The sequence below is a fragment of the Sander lucioperca genome, chromosome 9 (assembly GCF_008315115.2).
Source record: "Sander lucioperca isolate FBNREF2018 chromosome 9, SLUC_FBN_1.2, whole genome shotgun sequence".
Classification (NCBI taxonomy): Eukaryota; Metazoa; Chordata; class Actinopteri; order Perciformes; family Percidae; genus Sander; species Sander lucioperca.
In genome coordinates, this window is record NC_050181.1 from 7,845,871 (window position 1) to 7,866,561 (window position 20,691).

The following is a 20,691-nucleotide window of genomic DNA, read 5'->3' on the forward strand; positions in this document are numbered from 1 at the left end:
TCCATTCTTCTCTCTGAGCAGGTTAGTTGAGGCCAAAGAACTGGAGGCAATGAGAATAGAGGAAGAAGATGCTCTCTTTGCACTCTGCTCAGCCGCTCTGAGGGAAAACCAATAAATCTCTCATCTTCAGATACAGAGGCAGACAGCTGGAGGCTCATGTCTTTGCCTCGCTCTGTCACTGGCCTGCTTCATCTAGTGGCCACTGGAATTTTACAATTTTTTGGCGGAAAAAATAACCATGAGACAATATTATGGATTTTATTGTCCATAGTTAACTCCCGATTAATTGCAAATTAATCTCACATTTTTTATTTCTTCTAAATGTACTTTAATGCTCTTATCAACATAGGAGACACATATGCTTGCTTGATGCAAATGTATATTTATTATTGCTAAAACAATGACAAATACTGAATATTCTCCAAAAAGGTACTGTATGCTAAAAAAATGTGCTCAAAGCATAATATGGCAAACTCAAGCCCATCAAGCAACAACAGATGGGCATATTGACCTGAATGTAGCATTACTTGGTAACACTAACACAATGTAGTGTCTCACTTTACACTTGTAATGGTTAACTAAATATCCCATTTTTTTTAAGTAGCTCAACACAAAACGATGGACTTTATGCATTACAGCAACAGACACATTGTACAAGTTCAAATGTGCATTGGTCAGCTGAATATATCAATGTAATTGTGTTTAACCTCGTGGGAAAATGAAGGCTCACAAAAAACATCCCCTTCTTCATAGTGGGATCAAAACAAATTAATTAAATTAATTAAAACAAACAATAAATAAAGTGTGAGAGAAACTGTGATGGCTCGATGGAGGCTATGTGTGACGCAAGGCATATGCTGGAATGGGAGTTGCCTGGCCGCTGCAATCATGTTGCGTGCACTCAGTGGTCAGTGTGTTGACTTTATGTTCAATGTCCCACTGTCTGGCTGTTTGCTGAAAGTGCTCCACGCACGCGTCGGCAAAATACCTTTCCCCTATCTTCATAACAGTCAAAGCATGAGACCAAAGTTCCCACTGTGGGTCAAAATAATGTTCTATGACCCCGAGATAAGTGTCATTAGTATGTGGTGAGTGCAGCGGTGCTGCATCGCTTCCTGATTTCCCAAACAACGGAGCGGCACAAGGCCCAAATCACACGGAATTTGCGTTAACTTGTTATTATTGTGTTAATTTTGACAGCCCTGGAAGTTGATTGGGGGATGGTTAAGGGGTGCTGCATGATTGTAGCTGATGATTAATGTGTCCTTTACTATAATAAAATTGAAATTGATATTGAAAGTCTATTTGCAATTCTGTTTAAAAGTTCTGAAGTTATATATGACTTGGAAAAAAAGCAAACAAGAGTGTGTATTCTGCTGAAAGCAAAATACTAATTTTCCAATCATAAATGCCTTATTCCTACCTAAAAAGCAATGTTGCTCTGACCTCTGCAGTTCAAACAGCTTTGAGAAAATTGTCCTTATCCACTTCCCAGCTGGCACAGACTCACTGTTAGACCACTTACAGTACACAAATAAAGCCAAAGGTCTGTGATGACATATTGAACATGGCACTGCACCTTAATTTCTCCCATCATGAAAAATGCCAGAATTGTTTAGGTGGATTTCAACACCATGATATCAGAGCTCCTACAGGTCAAGCTTTACCAACTGACCCTGCCTGTCAGTGAAATATTGAGCTGTCAAACAGGAGATATCACATAAGTTTGAGAAGCACACATTAAAGACACTGACTGACTGACTTCCAGCAATGGAGCTGGTCTGCTGTGGGCTGTTTCCTCCTGCAGCTCTAATAAAAGCTCTCTGTAAAACTACACGTTTGCAGATGACACTGCGTTGTTCAGACTGAAACAAGAAAGCAGTTTGAGCTGCGTGTATTCTGGTACAGCCATGACAAGTTTATTTATATAACCAAAAATCACAACTTTGTCTTAGAGGGCTTTACAATCTATACAGAACATATAACAGTCTTTATCTTTAGACTATATATTCGTATGAATTAGTGTGTAGTGATGATTGTATATTTCAGTAGAAGACCCACAGCCTCCATGCTTCACCTTTAATTGATACTTCCACCCAAAATCTTTGCCGTAATCGTTGGCATATCAAACATTTATTTTAATCTTTTATTGAAAACAGCAGCTTTTGTATTTTAATCTTTCAGAGAGAACAGTGACCTCTATGGAGAATATATTTATTCATGATTCAAATTGAAAGTCCAAAGAGAAAACGAAGAAATTTTTAAAATTAAAAATAGTATTATTTTACTACGCTACTAGGAAAAATCATGCCATAATTAAATGTGAAATGTAAAAGCCTAAATGGAAATACTTAAATTAAAATCTCAAATAGAAAAAAGAAATTTTAGCCTTTTCCCTTTTATAATTTTCAATTTTCAATTTGACATTTTATCTTTTAAATTTTACGTTTTACATTTGACATTGACATTTTAAGATTCACCTTTTACATTTCGATTTAACATTAAGCTTTTCAGAAGTGCAGGTGTCAATTTAAATGAGGAGGCGTGGCCCAACGGCTGAGCATTACTGGCCGACCAGTAAGCAAGCGATCCCGGCCACTGTCAGCTGGCTGTCACCTAAGACTGGAGCTTCCAAGTCCGACAACATATCGGAGCAAATGTGCAATTGGCCATACATTTTTGTAAAACTGCCCATATTCAAACTGTACACAGTTAATTTCTCGCATAAAACAGTCTCAGAAATGAATTTAGTGGTGAAATAGCAGATGAAAAAAGCAATCAATTCTAGAATCTAGATCGGGAGTTTGCCGTAGTAGCAGCAGGCAACAACAGGAAACCTTTTACAATTTTCGTCTGCTATTTCACCACTCATTTCCCCACAACTTTATCTAACTATAAGCGCGGTTCAATCATGCGAGGCTCAGCTGCGGCTCATCTAGAGATTCGGCATCATCGCCGCTACAGCGCGTAGCGATGTGCCCCAGCCCTGGGCAAGGTAAAGAGACAGGCGCTGTAGCAGCTTCTCCAGCAGGCAGAACTGGCTTCCTCCCTCCCTTCCCTTGCCCAGGGCCGGGGCACATCGCTACGCACTGTAGCGGCTTCTCCAGCAGGCTGAACCGACTTCGTCCCTCCCTTCCCCGCCCAGGCCACATCGCTACCTGGATGTGTGATGGCTAGACGAAAAAATGGGGACACGGCGAATTTCTATGAGCCGCAGCCGAGCCACGAGATTCTAGAATTGATTGTTTTTTCCGTCTGCTATTTCACCACTAAATTCATTTCTGTTTTATGTGAGAAATAAACTGTGTACAGTTTGAATATGGGCACTTTTACAAAAATTGATGGCCAATTGCACATTTGCTCAGATATGTTGTCGGACTTGGAAGCTCCAGTCTTAGGTGACAGCCAGCCGGCGGTGGCCGGGATCGCTTGCTTACCGGCGGCCAGTAATAGCTGTCAGCTGGAAGTCGTTTCAGACCCTCCCACCAGCCGTTGGGCCACGCCTCCTCATTTAAATTGACCCCTGTCACTTCTAAATGAAAAGCTTAATGTTAAATCGAAACGTAAAAGGTGAATCTTAAAATGTCAATGTCAAATGTAAAACGTAAAATTCAAAAGATAAAATGTCAAATTGAAAATTATAAACGGGAAAGGCTAAAATATATATATATATATATATATTTTTTTTTTCTATTTGAGATTTTAATTTAAGTATTTCCATTTAAGCTTTTACATTTCACATTTAATTATGGCATGATTTTTCCTAGTAGCGTAGTAAAATAATACTATTTTTAATTTGATCTTGCTTCATTTTCTCTTTGGACTTTCAATTTGAATTATGAATAAATATATCCTCCATAGACCTCAACATCTCATGTCATTTCGAACCACTTTTCTGCTCTCCTTCTGTATGCTGTGTGTTTCAAACATTGATATTTTGCTTATGCTAAAGCTGGAGTGCAGCATTTTTGTCTCCCCCTCTGGCAGTGAAAGTAATTACAAAAACACCGTTGACGTGCTTAAGGAAAGAAGTGAGATTCATAATAACGCCATGTAGCTGTGGTCTCTCCACACTTCTTGCCTTTGAAGATATTGGGTAATACAGATAGACTGACATACTGTGTAACCAATCAGAGAGCCAGAAGAAGCAGCTACGCTGTGAAAAACTATAATTGAGCGAGCAAGGTTGGTTTGAAGGTAGTTTGTGTACTGCTCATGTAACAACGTTATTGTGGAAACTATTTGTTCTGAGCACAAATAAACTGTATCGACATACTTCCCGTGTGCCTGCGCGGGAATGTCGCCACAGCCACCACAACTCTGGTACACTGAGAAATAAAAAGAGCTTTCCCTGGTGGTGATTCATTTAATCAGCATTGAGTAAACACTTTTAGCACGGGCTTGAATGTAACAGACCTTCATTTATATGTAAAAGTGCCGCACTCTGGTGTTAAGCTCAGCTCATAACGTGTGTGCTGTATACATGTTGGAAGTCACATACAGAAGCAGCTCAGTCCAGTGCCTTCACCACATTTATCACTACTGTCAACTGTATCTCACGTATATGTATTAGAAATATTCATTTTGAGCAAAATGTATTTCAAGGCAATATTCTCTATATACACTTAATAACCTTTGTTTATATTTTTACACACACCAGCGCCAGTATTTACATTTATTATTATTTACAATACCTGCACTGTGCTGCTCTACAGTGTTATGGCTGCATACCTTTATCTTATTTAGCATCTAGATCTGAAACTATTATGCGAAGGCAACACCAAATTCCTCACGTTAGGCTGGAGGAATTTGTACTCTATAATGTTTATGTCCAGTATGTCTTATTCCCATCAAACTGTTTTTTGTTGGTTACTTATCCTTTTACACTTTTTTATTGTTTATAACTATTTTAATCCATGTAATTCAACTTGTATGGCTTTGTAAAACTATTAGTTTACAGAAAGTAGATTCCCTTTAATCTGCTGACAGCTATTTTAAGAATCATAAGGAAGTGAATGCATGAAGGGTAAGCTCAACTCTAGAATCACAGCATATGTCATTTGGTTGGCACTAAAGATGGTTATTAAGAACGGCTGTGTGCTATGTGAGCTTCCCTGCTAAGAATAGCAAAATACCATACCTCCTCAACAAAGCTCCTTGTCAGACTATAATTCAGCATAAATGTTGAAATGTGTTCGGTTGGTATTTTTCTTTGATGTTCCTTCCTGAATTGCATTGGTGCTGGCACGCTGTGCTTACTTGGAAAGCCCTTGTTGAATGACATTAGCACATGTACTGACAGAAATGTCTCTTCTGGTGAGTGTTTCTGTAAAAAAAGGCTTTGACACAGGGTTGTTGCTTTTGTTTGGCTAACAATAGACTAAACTAAAAGGTCAATCAATTTTCCTTGTTCAGTCAAAAGATTAACCAGATGTAGAGCAACCAGGAGGGTTTTAGTGAGAATTAGCTTAAAATGTTGAATGTGTTGAAAGAAACAATTAAGAGAAATAAACACTTTTTTCCTCACATCCCTTTGTGCATTGCAGGATGCAAGACAGAAGTGAAAATCTCATACAACCATTCAAAAATAAACTTTATTGAGGCTGTATGGCATTGAGCCACTTAGGCTTCTTTTTAAAACTAAAAACAAAGACTTGTGATGAAGAGCCGAGTGCCAAAACGTACGATAAATCCATGTGTCTGCCAACCAAAATAAAATTGGCTCATTTCACCTGCTGTCATTACCAAGGGACGCAACACGCTGGGTTAATAGTCCGGGTCAGGCGGGCAGCAAAGTAACTCCTGGGCACAGAGCCAACTTGGGAAATTCAGGATTAGGCCAGAGAAAAAGCTGATAGGGTGGAGAAGCAACAACCATGTTATTTGCTATGGCTTAAAATGTAATGGTGCGGCAGTGAACTCATTTTCTTATTCCTTTCATTATCCACTTCTTACTCTTAAGTGTTCTATGGGAAGTTACGAGAGATATTTCAGCATGTGAATGAGGTGTTGTCATAGTTGAAGGGTCTCTATAGGTTTATGATTTCTAGTTGCTCCACAGACCTGTTTTTTATGAGTGGGTTTGTTTTGTTTATCTAATGCAATGCAGTCCTACCAATCCGGTCACACTATTCCAGTACCCAACGGTAACACGCCAAGATTTGCTGCAATGTGCCAGCCAAGGCAGGGAAGATGAAGACTGCAAGCTAGTAAACATGGCTGTTAAGAATGCTGTATTTAAAATTCTTTAAAAAACAGTTTGATGATGGAGGAAATGCACTTAACACATTTGTTAGACCTCAAGGATACACACAATGCATTTTGGTGAGTAACACTGAAAGTGAACCGTCAGTCAGACTGCAAGCCTATCAGTGTGCTGCTCTGGCCCTTTTTTCGCCCTGCAAGTGAACATACCTTTTGTCTGTTTACAAGAAAACTCCACTGGGCCTCTTTCAAGGAACAGATCTTGTTCATGCAATCGTTCTTCTTCTGGGAAACACTAGCGGCATGGCTCTATGTATGGCAATGTCAGTTTGTCTGTTGGTTGGTCGGTCCAACACATTGGTCCAGGCTGAAATGTCTCAACAAATGGATTGCCATGGAAATGTGTACAGACATTAATGGTTCCCCAGACAATGTGTTCTTATGACTTTGGTGATCCCCTGCAGGTTGATAGTTTGGATTCAGAGTGAAATGTCTGGACAACTATGCCATGAAATTGTAGGGTCATCGCTGCATGAATATGGAAATTATGTAAAATACCCAGATTATTTTCAGCATTTCCTACCTGGTATTGCACAGCAGACAGTATGTCAGTGGTTCACATTGAAGCCGTACAGATCGATAGACACAAATTGCATGCTATCCCTCTATTTTTGAGGGCTTCTTTTAACATTCAAAAGAAAGTCGGCTGAGTGTTGAAAATGATCTGGTGTAGAGGGTGTTTCACTGCTGTGCACACAATACATTTAGGCCCCAACCCCAACTTTGGCCATAAAAATATTAATGAATGGAAAATAAATTTATGACTATTTAGATTAAGGCATTTTAATTCAAGCTTCTTCACAGAAAGATTTTAGAGCCTTTACTTGGTAAAAATTACAACCGCTGCCAGGGAATACAATCAATGAATGCATCTAAAACCTCTTTTCCTTCTCCACCTTTCTGCTTAATAATTCAACAACAAGCGTAGCCTCTGCAGGCATTCACTGTGAAAGTGAGCGCGTGACCTCCAGCACAGCAGCAGGTGTTATACTGCAAGAGATTGCACTGTGCAGAAATTGATGTTAAGTTGCTTTGTTCTTTAGTGTCTATTTAAAGTGGGTTTTTGCCGGGGCTCGAGAATATTTGTACACAAGTGAATTAATCTTGAAAAGTATAACAGAGAGAAGATCACGTTTGATCGTTTCAGTGATATCACACTTTTTTATTTTTTTTGCTCAAATATTACATTTATTCAGTTATGTTCAGGTAAACCTACACCTACATTCTTCATGTATAGGAAAAGTTCCTCATTATGCTTCAATGTAAAATCACCTAACTGTACATATAACACTTTATAAACTCAACTGGTATATGTGACAATTAGCAGTGAACTAATTTATTAAACTGTCAGCCACAAAACCCGCAATTGCTTACACATTTCTGCCACCATGAAAGCGAAAATAACTTTATAAAGGACTTCTCTGTCTTCATAAATTACTGTTGGAGTGCTCAACATTACAAAAATACAATCTGAACCAGTCAAGGGAAAAACAAGTGACACTGACCTAGTATTGCAGGCAATCTTATAAAATTGAGTTGTCGATGGTGTCAAAAGCCACATAGGAGCACATAGAACTGCAATATTAAAGCTATTTTAATTTTAAATAGCTAATGCACGTCCAAGCAGAACCTGCAGACATTTTGACTTCATCATAGCAGGAACAGCACAGGTGGAACTAATAACATTAACGATGGCTTCATTCCAATTAAGTGTCCCAGTAGTGAGCCAGCGTGCACAATACCAGAGCTCTGGAGCTACCTGACACATGCAGCTGTTATTAATGGTATTAATTACACCTGTGTTTGTCAGAATGTCTCTTATGAGACAATGTTACACTTGTGCAAATCAAGACATTTAAGAAGGAAAATTATTTTTTTTTTAAAGAAAAAGACTCCCATGAGAGAAGGAGAACAGTATGAAAACAAAGTGTATACTGTATGTCCCACCCTAACCCAACTTTTTAGTCCATATAGTGAATCATTTTAGTTTGTTGTTGTTGCTTTTGTTTTTCAGGGGTTTTATTGCCTTTATGATAGCTGGAGAATGACAGGAAAAAAGGGGGGGGGAGAGAGAGAGAGAGAGAGAGAGAGAGAGAGAGAGAGAGAGAGAGAGAGAGAGAGAGAGAGAGAGAGAGAGAGAGAGAGAGAGAGAGAGAGAGAGAGAGAGAGAGAGAGAGAATGAAATGCAGCAATGGGCCGCGGTTTTCAAGGGAGAGTAAATTAAATATATTAAAAATAGAAAAAAAAAACAGTTTTCTCTGGTTTTGTTGGCTCCCTGCTGGCCGGTTTTATGTGGATGGAGAAGTGTACACCAATATCACAATTAAATTAATCATATTGGTCAAATAGTATTGTGTTTTCTGTCTGTTGCTGTCCCACTTTGTGATTTAAACCAAGAGGACAGGTTTATTTTCACAAAAGAAAACAAAAACGTTGCCTACTGCACCAGCAACCCAGACCAGATTAATCTAATTCAATCAGTTGCAATTAATTTCTCATGTCAAGATGGCAGGGGGAGTAATCCCATTTGTTAAATGACTGTTGAATCTCTGTTTTAGATTACGATGTCTGGTGAAGCAACTGGAGAGAGGAGAGGCTTCCCTCATTGACCTCAAGAAAAACCTTGAGTATGCAGCGTTGGTGCTGGAATCCGTTTACATCGAGGAGACGAGGTAAGAAAACAGTAGCTTTTTACAGTCGAACAACTATTGACATGCTTCATTTATTGAGAGCAGCACTGACAACAGCCAGACTTTAGAAAATGGATAAAGATGATTACCTGCGCTGTAATTCTAAGTTTCCTTTTAACCATTTTGTCTCCCTGCTTGGTTACATGTAAATGTGTAACAGGCAAATTGCAAACCCTATCCTAACCTAACTCTTAAGTACTACTCTATCTAAGAAATATTATACTTTTTACTCCACTACACCTAGTTACTTTTCAGATGAAGCATGCATTGTTACAGATTAGCCAAAAGCATATGAAGCAGTAAACATGAACTCCACCTTGACCAAATAAATAAAATCTAAATACTGCTTACATGTCAGTGCATCAATAATAATGATTTAATTATATAATAATATGACTAACTTCTGTGCTTGAATGCAAGACTTTTTGCTTATTTTTGACATTGTTATTGCTACCATAAATTACCTAAATACTTCTATCCCCGCTGAATTTGATGTTTATGTTGCAAATGTTGGCAGATAGACAAAATAACAAAACAGATTGAGCATTTCCTGATCTGCCGCCCCCTTTGGTTAGGCTTAGACAACAAAAACTACTTGGCTGAGGTCACGAAAAGATCATTGTTATGGCAAAAAATTGCTAAGGTATGGTTAAGATTAGGGAATACACAAGGTCAATGTATGTCAATAGCAGGTCCAGAATCTGTGTGACCAGTATGACCAGGCTTATGGAATTATGTAAGCCTTTCGTCATTTAGATCTCACCAGATTAGGGCCAGCGAGGGCACAACCACTCCAGGATGAAGGATGATGAACTCTCCAGTGCAGAATCCATGTAGCACCATGATTATCAGTGTGATGTCAATGCTTTCTCTTCGCCATAAGAACATGTATTCAGTTCAGAGGGTGGAGACCAACAGGCTTTGCTCTTGATCCCCTGTACATGTCAACACAACAGGGTAGCTGTGGAGAATTATGTCAATGCCAATTCAATTGGATTTGAATACTCCCCATCATGGTGTTTCAAGAGGCCTGGGATGTTGGATGTTACATAAGAGGTGATATTATTTGATGGACAGCACTGGGAGTTTGAGTTTGATCCCCTGTAAAGGTAGAGCTGCGATAAATGCAAAAATATTTTAGTACGTTTTTAGTCTCTCTGCATCTGTCTGTTTTCCCCTTCTTTGGTTTCTTCTGTCTTTTACCTTACTTCCTTGTCCCTTCTTTCAGGCGTTTGGTGGACACAGAGGATGAGCTCAGTGACATCCAGTCAGAGTCGGTGCCCTCAGAGGTGCGGGATTGGCTGGCCTCCACCTTCACTCGCCAGATGGGCCTGATGCTGCGGCGCAATGAAGAGAAACCCCGCTTCCGCAGTATCGTCCACGCTGTCCAGGCTGGCATATTTGTCGAGAGGTAAACGTGTTTGTGATGCACAAGCACACAGCCACATTCACATATTGGCAAGCAGTCATCGATGTTAAATATGTAATATGGATTGTTACCTTTATCTTTCTCCTACTGAAGTCGCAAATCTATCATGGCCCAGACCAACTTAAAGCAGTTCTATCAACATCTTTAGTTTGGCCTTGATTTGTCAATGGAGAACAATGGCGTTTTTACACGTTTCAGTGTATTTTCTGCACATACATTTACAATACTGACATTTTGCAAAGCCTTGTGTTTCAGAGTTTTGGAATTTGATTTTCTAACCTTTTTCAGTTGGATATAAAGATGTATACATAAAAACTTACTTTTCGTAGGTGATACAGTAAAGTGAACACAATGTCCCAAATCATATTATATTTACTATATAGTGTAGAGCTGCAACTGTTGCTTAAAATAAAATTATTCAGCTGTTACTTTGATATTTGCCAGGTTGTTTCTCAGTTCTCAAATGAGGGGATTTGCTGCTTTTCTTGTTCTCATACTAAAGTGAATAATTTTTTGAAGTTTTGGACTGTTGATGGAACAAAAGACATTTAAGGACACTATGCACTCTGGACATGAGGGTTCACTGTTTTCTGATGTTTTATAAACAAAACAATTAATCAATTAATAGAGAAAATAATCGGCAGATGAATCGATAATGAAATTAATTGTTAGTTGCAGACCTAACATAGTGCACTATATTTACTCTCCGCTATTTTTTTGAGTGTTCGAATTGTGTGAAATGTCGCACAATGCACTACTTAATGTCCACTATAAACAATAGTGCCCATGGCATTTACATTACTTTCTGCTAGCAATCACACAATGCAATATGTTGCATTTCATAGATGCCAAAATTGTACAACAAAACACTCAATGATGGCGCAAAACAACAATGAATTATAAGTATATGAAATCTCAATGTATTGCTCACTTCAGAGTCAATTATTGAGTGATCTAGGGAGTAGTGAATGCTGTAAGTGAACGGGGATTGATTTTGGATACAGGAAATTGCAAAATGTTTTTGTTGTCTCGGTTAGATAATTGGTAATTTAGTGCATAATTCTCAAATCTCTCTGAACTTGTATGTGTACTTAGTACTAGTGTCAGCTGAGAAGGTGGAGAAGACAATTCAAACCTCTAAAGCGCTACAACTGGGTTTGAAAACTGGTATGGTCCTTTAACATTTCAATCTGTTGGAATATGCATGTATCATCTGCACAGTGACTCACTCACCTGAGTCGACCACACATCACCACAGCCTTTGCAAGCTCAGCTAAGCACAGTCATTCAGAGTTTCAAACAGCTCTAAGGCTTTGCTTCGTCACACACTAACATGCAACATGCATTTGTTCAAATCAGTAAGCCTCAAACATGTAAGCTGTAATCTTTCTTAATCTGTTTTTACAGAGGGCCGTCTGTTTTTCAGACATTTACAATGAAGAAAGATTGGGAAAAGAGAGGATGAAAATAAAAAGGTGGTATACATTTTGAAAAAATGACCTGTTTTGACAAAATGGCCATTTTAACTGAGTTGCATTTATGGAAGCTATTGTAAGACACCTACTATTAAAATAATTACATTTTCTTGTATACCACTGTTACATGTTTTTCAAATGCCTAGCAATGTACACCAACTTTGCTGCCTTCCAACTGTCTCCACTAATCTCATGGAGAATTATACAGCTTGTTTTGCATTTTATGATTAAATTAATCTATCCATCATATTTGACAAAGCCTTAAACCTTTTGCATGTGAAAAAAGACTGCAGACTTGCAGGTGCTGTTGCCTTTTCCCAACTTAACCTTTTCAACACAGTTTCATACTGAGTTGTGTTGATTTTAGGGTTTATCGTGAGTCTTGGTGGGGAAGCTTCCAGGCTGTGGTTTAGGGCCAGTATGGTAACCTCTGCTGTTTAAACTCAGCGGTGCGCTTCATTTGATGTTTTTATCTCATCCAAACAGGATGTACCGGCGTACCTCTAATATGGTGGGACTCAGCTACCCCTCTTCTGTCATATCTGTGCTTAAGGTATTAACACTTGCACACACATCCAACCAGAAGCACACAGATGTGAAGTAACTTTGTACACACGGGCCAAAATCAAGACTACATAGCCTAACACAAATTTGACTTGCAGTACAATGCATCCTAACAATTTGTTGAGAAGATGAGAAGATGAATATATTGTTTGAGGAGAAGCATTTAATTATTTGACTTCTTTTTTTTTTTTTTTTTTTTTACAGCATGTTGACAAGTGGTCGTTTGACGTGTTCGCTCTGAATGAGGCCAGCGGGGATCATGCACTTAAATTCATATTCTACGAGTTGCTCACAAGATACGACCTCATTAGCCGTTTCAAGGTAAAGGATACAAGGATATACAGTACCTTACCTATATACTGTACCACTGTTCATTGCTATACCTTTGTGTCATTAAAACAAGGAGAAGCTTAAAATATTCAACACAGATCACAAGAGCCTTCACAATTGCCCTTCACCATGCCTGATTTATTTATTTTTTTTTTTTTAAAGATAATTTTTTGGGCATTTTTAGGCCTTTATTGACAGGACAGCTGAAAAAAATGAAAGGGAGAGAGAGAGGGGGAATGACATGCAGCAAAGGGCCACAGGTCGGAGTCAAACCCGGAACTGCTGCATCGAGGAGTAAACCTCTATATGTGGGCGCCCGCTCTACCAACTGAGCTATCCAGGCACCCCACCATGCCTGATTTGATGGAAGTCAGCACACTCACTTCTCTGTCTCCTAAGTGTTAGATCGTGTTGTTGTATTTCAACAATTACCATATTATGAAGGGGGTTGGACATCTGGAAGTGGTGAAGCTCATTTTCCACAGCGTCTTATAATTGAGGACACTCCACTTAAAGTGACGGCATCTTGGAGCAAATGACACGGGCAATGAAGCCAACATGAATATGTAATCGTGGTCTGCAGTAGCCGAAATGATTCATGATCCATGATTTTATATCAATTTCAGATACTGAGGAGACTATGCATGCATTAAAATTTTATGTGCTCATTATTTAAATCACCAAATAGCCTGAAGAAGTTGTTTTTACTGTCTGTTGTTTTACTGTTTGTTTGTTTTTAGCTTGCAGTCATTTGCTGTTGTTTTGTCTGCCGTCAGATCCCGATCTCTGCGGTTGTGTCATTCGTGGAGGCCCTAGAAGTGGGATACAGTAAACATAAAAACCCCTACCACAACCTGATGCATGCTGCTGATGTCACGCAGACTGTACACTACTTGCTACTCAAGACTGGCATGGTGGTGAGAAGGATTTGACACTTTGTACACTGTTAAGAAACCTACAGAAACCAGTTGAACATATAAAGAGTTGGTTTGGTTCCCAGTAGGAAAGCTTAGTAATCATTTTATCCACATAGTATTCAGAACTCTGTCAGCTGCCAGCCTAATTGCAGCTTTGTCTGACATGTCATCTTCTAAATATGGCGTATTTTTTCATTGGCTAATCCATAAGCCAATCTTTCATTAAAAAACAAGACACCCCAGTCTTCCTCAGGGCAGGTTTGAGGTACAACAACCCACATTTCTAAGAATATCTGTCAAAATGTGACACTTATTAATGGTCATTGTCTCAACATTTGAAGTCAAATATTTTCTGACTTCTTGCCCAAACATTGCTTAATTTCTATTCTTCATATTTAATGTTGCTTTTGTGTTTTTTCCATCTGGTGACCTATTCACTCCTTTCCCCTGGAGTGACTTTAGGGCATTTCTGATGCTGCATTCAGTCCAAAATAAAGCACTAGCCTCAGTAAAGCCAAGTTTATAGTCCAACCAGCCAACCAGTCGGCCGCCCCCGCTTCCAGTGTTTTTATTTAATCACCTTAATAAGGTGGCTGCGACAGCTTGTCGACATGGTGTGTTTCTTTGGGCATTGCCTTGCGGAGTAAACCACATTACTGCTACTACCACAGGCTCCTGGGAGAGCCGGATAACAGCATCTATCATTTCACAGGCACTCCAGACTCCATTAAATCAACAACAGTTCATTCATAAAGCCAGCCCAATAAGGAAATATACTGAGGGATGGAGCGGCCATCTTGCCCCCACCCACCTCCCAACTCCCACCCTCTGTTCTTAATGACTCCCCCATCCCCCACTGTTGATTAGTCACCGATATCAACTGGGCTTCCTAAGCTAAATCCCCACTCTGTGTTGTGAGTGCACTCAGATGCATGCACATCTCCAAGAAAAAATTCCACTCACAGGTGTGTGGTTGCTGCGAACACTCACAGATTAAAAATGAACGGCCATAAATAAAAGCACAAACATGAAGGTACAGTCCTTATTATTCACATTTTTTTGACTACTTACGTCTTTATCTTTAGATTAATGTGGTCGTGTGGGTGTTGCTCATATGATGGAACTCAATTTTTACAATTACTGTTTTTCTGGCAGTTAAAGGAAAAGTTTGACATTTTGGGAAATATGCTTATTTACTTAATTTGCGAGAATTAGATGAGGAGATCAATACCACTCTCATGACTGCAGTGTTAATTTTGCTAACTCAAATGAAAAATTAGCTAAAAAGAAATTACATACTTCCCCCCCCAAACAATCACCTATTCAAATATCTTTCGATTTTCTTTCCCTGGTGGTCTAGTGGGATTTGGCGCTGTCACCGCTGCGGCTCAGGTTTGATTCCTGGTCAGGAAAAGCTCCCTTTATAACTGAATTTTCCCTCTGGGGATTAAAAAAGGTTCAATTTATCCTATCTTAAATTTATGCAAATAGAGTACAAACTATTACTAATAACACTAATGATTTTAACCCAGTCTAGTACGACAGTATAACTAAGGCCTAACCAAATTGCAGAATCAAATCAACACCTCTCGAAAATTTCCAGAGTTTTAGTCGGCTATTTTTGAGCTCAGGACTAAAACTAAAATCTAACAATTGAATTGAATTGAAGTTATCACCAGCCACCGGTTAGCTTAGCTTAGCATAAAAACTGGGAACAGGGGGCTTAGCTCTAAAGGTAACAAAATCCACCTACCGGCACCTCTTAATGGAGAATTCCGGTCAATTTCAACACGTAGCTCTGTTGTTTGTAAATTTGGAGTGCTGTCAGTAGTGAGAAAAACGAAAACAATCGCTGTTGCCTACACCGTGTTATCCTCCTGCTACAGTTTGCACCCAGGAGACTGAAACAGGGCTGTTTAGTTCCAGTGTTGAGACGGCAAGACTTAGGGGCCGTCTACAAATTACAACACTGAAAAGAGATACAACAAAAATATTTATTAATTTAATAATTAAATAAGGTAGTGTCTCCAAACTTACCTCAAATATAACTTGTCTCCTGCAAGTTGTACTACAGCACTTACCTTTTAAAAAAAAAACGTGCCTATTTTTGAAAATATTTTTGTATCTCTTTTCTGTGTTGTAGTTTGTAGACCGCCCTGAAGCACTCGTCTTACTGCCGTCTCAACACCGGAACTAAACAGAGCTGAATTAGAACAACTTTTATGCATTTCTTTCACATCTATTGCAGTCAGATTCACTGTGTTCACTCGGAAGGAATCACTTCACATGGGTAGGCACTTGTAATGACATTTCGAACATGTTAAGAGGCTAAAAGCACGTTTAAAACTTGCCCTGTTTCAGTCTCCTGGGTGCAAACTGTAGCAGGAGGATAACATGGTGTAGGCAACACCGATTGTTTTCGTTTTTCTCGCTACTGACAGCACTCCAAATTTAGAAACAACAGAGCTACGTGTTGAAATCGACCGGAATTCTCCTTTAAGCTCACTAATTACCACATCATATCTCGCTTGTTTATTCCGTACAAAAACTGAAGTGCATAATGATGTTATGGTGTTACGGTGGGTTATTTGCTGGGCGCAGCTAGCCAGGTTAGATTTTTTCCCTGCTTCCAGTCTTTGTGCTAAGCTAACTGGCTGTGGCTACATATTCACCGTACAGGCATGAGAGTGGTATCGATCTTCTGATCTAACTATCAAAGTGCCCATTTCCCAAAATGTCGAGCTATTCCTTGAGAGTTTCTGCTATTTTCACATCATCCTCTTCTTTCATGAATCGTGACTTAAAAGGTTTAAACGTATAAACGCAAAGGTTTAAAAACACAAATAGAAAAGCATTATGTGTATCCTCACCTATGACGGCATTAACTCATAATATAATTAAAGACAGCATGGCTTTTTCATTTATAGACTGAGACTCTGTGTGAGAGGAAAAGAGGAAGGAGTGTTGAAGTGACAGTTTAAAGTAGTGATTTTCAATAGAGCTTGTCTTATCTAAAGCTTCCTCTCCTTTTCTGACCTTTCCCCTATCTTCTCCTCCCCATTTGTTTCCTTTTATCCCTGACGGTAATATATTCCTCATGCCAAATGCTTCTCTTGGCATCCTTAATATCACCTTTCTCCTCTAAATCTTTCTGTCATGATGTACCATTTGCTGCATTGCCTTTTTTTTTTTTTTCATTCATTGGCTTCTCATTTCTCTTCTCTCATTTCTGTCCATTCTTTCCTCTTCTGTTCATTACTTTCTCCTCCTTCCTTCCTGTCGATGTCGCTGTCTTTTCCATCTTGTTGCTTCCCGTCCTCAACAAACCCCCTCTTCTATATACTTCTCTTAATATCCCCCTCCTCTTCATTATCTTCACCTCACACCCCACCTCTCCCTCCTCTTCCCTCCTCCTCTTTTGCCTGCAGCATTGGTTGACTGAGCTTGAGATCTTTGCCATGATCTTTGCGGCGGCGGTGCACGACTACGAGCACACAGGGACCACAAACAACTTCCACATTCAGACAAGGTAATGGATCATAAAATCAAAAATGCATGGCACTGACTCACCCGATCAATGTTTTCATTTGCAGCGAGGGGGCTTTACAATCACACTGAGATCGCCTGCAGTGCAGTAATAACACTGGGGCATACGGGAGTCCAAATGAACTCCACACTCTTTGCCCTTGAGAACTGGAGTTGGAGAGAACACATTGTAACAAAATCTTTTCTTATAATTACAATTAAAGTTACTAATTTTGTGGATAAACACTGTCTTCATACCCTTTTATTATTCTCAAATGTATCCTTATTTTCACACTAAAAGTCAATTTGCTACAGTCCTTTGTGAATTAAAGGAATCAACAAGGACAATTTTACAAAGTTGAACTTCTGAAACTTCATATAAATAATGTTTTCCGAATAAGAATTTTTCTATACATGATACATTTCAGAGAGGGAAGCCTTTCAGATTATTTCATTCCATTCGCTAGCAGTTTAATCATTTTTGCATTGTGTACAACCTGTATATCTTTGACATTGTGAATTGTGTTTCATATATATTATTGGTGCAGTAGAGGTAATGCATAAATCATTCTTGGGCTTTGTGTTGTTTGTTTTGTTCTGTGTTTGATTTTGTCCCTCAAGAGTCTCCCCTAAATGACACATTTTACAGATAAATTGAAGACGTAGCATCATCCAGGGGTCCATTATTTCTCTATAAGCTGTTCTTTCCAATATAAACCAAACTATTGCCTTGCTTTCTCTTTGACAGGTCAGACACAGCTATCCTGTACAATGACCGTGCAGTGTTGGAGAGTCACCATGTCAGCGCAGCCTACCGTCTGCTGCAGGACGACGATGAGATGAACATCCTCTACAACCTCTCCAAGGATGACTGGAGGTCAGTGATACCCATGCTTCGACATACAATAAGAGACTGAGAGAGCTGAGTGACAGCAAAATGTTATCAAACTCAGAGATGTTATAGCTCGAGACAGATAGAGAGGCAGACATGACGGGTGGAAACCAAGCAGGTCAACCAGAACAGTTTCACAATGAACATATCACCTCTTCAAAGCCCAAAGTGAACCGTATCGCTTATTTTTTTAACATTAACAACTGTGCTCAGTGGAGCAAAAATCTGAAAAGTTGGATTACCTTCAAGGTCCAACAACTTTGTACTAAATGGAACTGTTATGTGTGATAATACATTAAAAGAGACAGCTGCAATCCAGTTTCTCATGGAATAAGCTGGGTCTTGTCAAAGCAGATATTATAAATAGCTCTCAAAAACCTATGCCGGCTGGCTACATTTACTCTTAGTGACTTCCGAAATAAGTCTGTTTTTATTACCTGCGAGATTGACAGTTAATTATACAGCACATGGCTCATGTTTCCCTCTGTTTTGTTTTCATACAGAGAGCTGCGGGCTCTGGTGGTGGAGATGGTGCTGGCCACAGATATGTCCTGCCACTTCCAGCAAGTTAAGACCATGAAGAACTTCCTACAGCAACCTGAGGGGTCAGTTGACTTGTCCTTCACTGCTGTTTACACTCCCTGCCCTCGTCCCAGCAATCTACATCCTCATTAACCCTGCCATCAGCCACTGTGTACTAACCTCCAGCTGTTTACAACCCAATTAACCCTGCCCTGGGGTGCACGCAAACATTCACAACACAACAAACATTCATGTTGATATACAATGGACTCTAAGCAAACAGACAGATATTACCTGCTGTTTACTCTGAATAAAAAATAGAAATGGAATGAGTATTTTGTAGCCAAATAGTACCAAATGTTATGCATTATGCAGTCCAGGTATACAGGAAGAGTAGGGTATTACTACAGGCCATCTAAGACAAACAGTATAATTTGTGCTTCTGAGCTGGAAGTCTCCAGCAGAGTTATGGTGCAGTCACACCAGATTTGGCATGGTGAAATTTATTTGCACACTGCGGTGAAAAATAGCTGGCGGCAGAAATATTGCTGGCAGGTTTGCTGGAACACTGTAGGCTGCTTCAGCTAAGATGACCATCTAATAAACATTCGCCTCCCACAAACTATGTAATATTGTCTTTACCAGCACTTATGTTCTCCTGCTTGTATTCTGCAATACGTGCATACAAATACAAATATCAGCTATAAATGCGTCCTCACCACTTACAGTGATGGCAGATTTATTTTATTTAATTGAGAAAATCAGAAGTCCTCTGCACAGTAGTATAATTTTGTCTTTGCTGTGTATGTTTTTAAGCATTTCTCAGGAACAGTGTTATCCACTTCTTCCAGTACAAGTAGACAAGCTAGCAATACTACCAAAAAATATGCTACTTAAGTCTTCCTCACTGTCTCCGTCTCTCACATGAAGATCTAGAAAGATTTTCTAAAATTTAGCAAGCCAAAGTTCAGTTAGGTTGAAGTCTGTGTGAAGAAAAGGCCAGTTGTATTCGCAACAGGAAGTGAATATGTTTCAAATGAATGGATTGTTTTTGCTGCACCCGAGGTCACCAGACTGCAGCCAGAACTTCCTTTTCACACATTTTGAGCACAGCACCCTCTATAGTGACTGATAGCTGGGACTGCTCTACATGCAGACAAAGAGCTGTCATTTGCAAACAGAAATAAAAGACAGCTATCAAGCAAACTATCATATGACGTGATGAGTCATCACTACTGATGTAGCTGCAACGCTGACGAGAGACGGCTGTAAGAAACTCGTTGACCTCCGGGGTATTCTCTTCACTGTGATAATGCCCAGCACTCGGCACAATTAGAAAACTGCTCAGAAAGCAGTGATGTGGAGATAAGCAGCTTCCTGAGAACATATGTAGGAATCAACAATATTCTGCTGCCTATTTGTGACTATATCTCAAAATTCAAAGAGTGCTGACTGGAAAGCAATGATCAAGCCACAGTATAGGGTACACACACACACACACACACACACACACACACATGCACAGATACGAGATTGCAGTCTGCAGGAAGCTGTAATGCTGAATAGACTCTAATGGGAAGTAATTCAAACCAGTCTGCTCCAGGGCTGCTTTGAGGGTACTTCAAGACCCAATCTGCCACAAATGGAATGAGGGGAAATTTGAGCCAGTCTTTCTCACCTCTGTTTAACCTTGTGCTGTGCTGTGTGTGTGTGTGTGTGTGTGTGTGTGTGTGTGTGTGTGTGTGTGTGTGTGTGTGTGTGTGTGTGTGTGTGTGTGTGTGTGTGTTTTCATTTGTGTGCCTATTTTCCATATTGAACTGTGTCTGTTCATTCATGCATCAGTTCATTAAACATGATATTTTTATATGGTTATCAGATGATATCTCAGACACCGCTGATGTCTGATGAGGTTTTCACACTGTGTTCCAGTGTAGAAAACCGATTTGCATAATCAAGGCAGTATTTTATTTATTTTTTACTCTTTTTGGATGGAGGTGTTTCTCTGTTTCTCTGTTAAGGTGGCTGAGTATGTGTCTGTTTTTATGCCCATGCCAATAGACATCTATGTATATTTCAGCATCTT

General features: G+C 39.4%; 1 protein-coding gene across 5 annotated transcripts in view; it reads left to right on the plus strand.

Annotated features, from left to right (window-relative positions):
- The window catches only part of pde1cb (phosphodiesterase 1C, calmodulin-dependent b), a 107,456-nt gene that overhangs the window by 69,688 nt on the left and 17,077 nt on the right, over positions 1 to 20,691 (plus strand). For all 5 annotated transcript variants that reach the window (XM_031294012.2, XM_031294013.2, XM_031294014.2 and 2 more), the window contains 8 exons: positions 8,823 to 8,936; positions 10,183 to 10,365; positions 12,345 to 12,411; positions 12,627 to 12,743; positions 13,529 to 13,669; positions 17,098 to 17,198; positions 17,943 to 18,071; positions 18,590 to 18,691. In XM_031294012.2, coding sequence (XP_031149872.1) covers positions 8,823 to 8,936; positions 10,183 to 10,365; positions 12,345 to 12,411; positions 12,627 to 12,743; positions 13,529 to 13,669; positions 17,098 to 17,198; positions 17,943 to 18,071; positions 18,590 to 18,691 — 954 coding nt within the window. The remainder of the gene's footprint in view (positions 1 to 8,822; positions 8,937 to 10,182; positions 10,366 to 12,344; positions 12,412 to 12,626; positions 12,744 to 13,528; positions 13,670 to 17,097; positions 17,199 to 17,942; positions 18,072 to 18,589; positions 18,692 to 20,691) is intronic.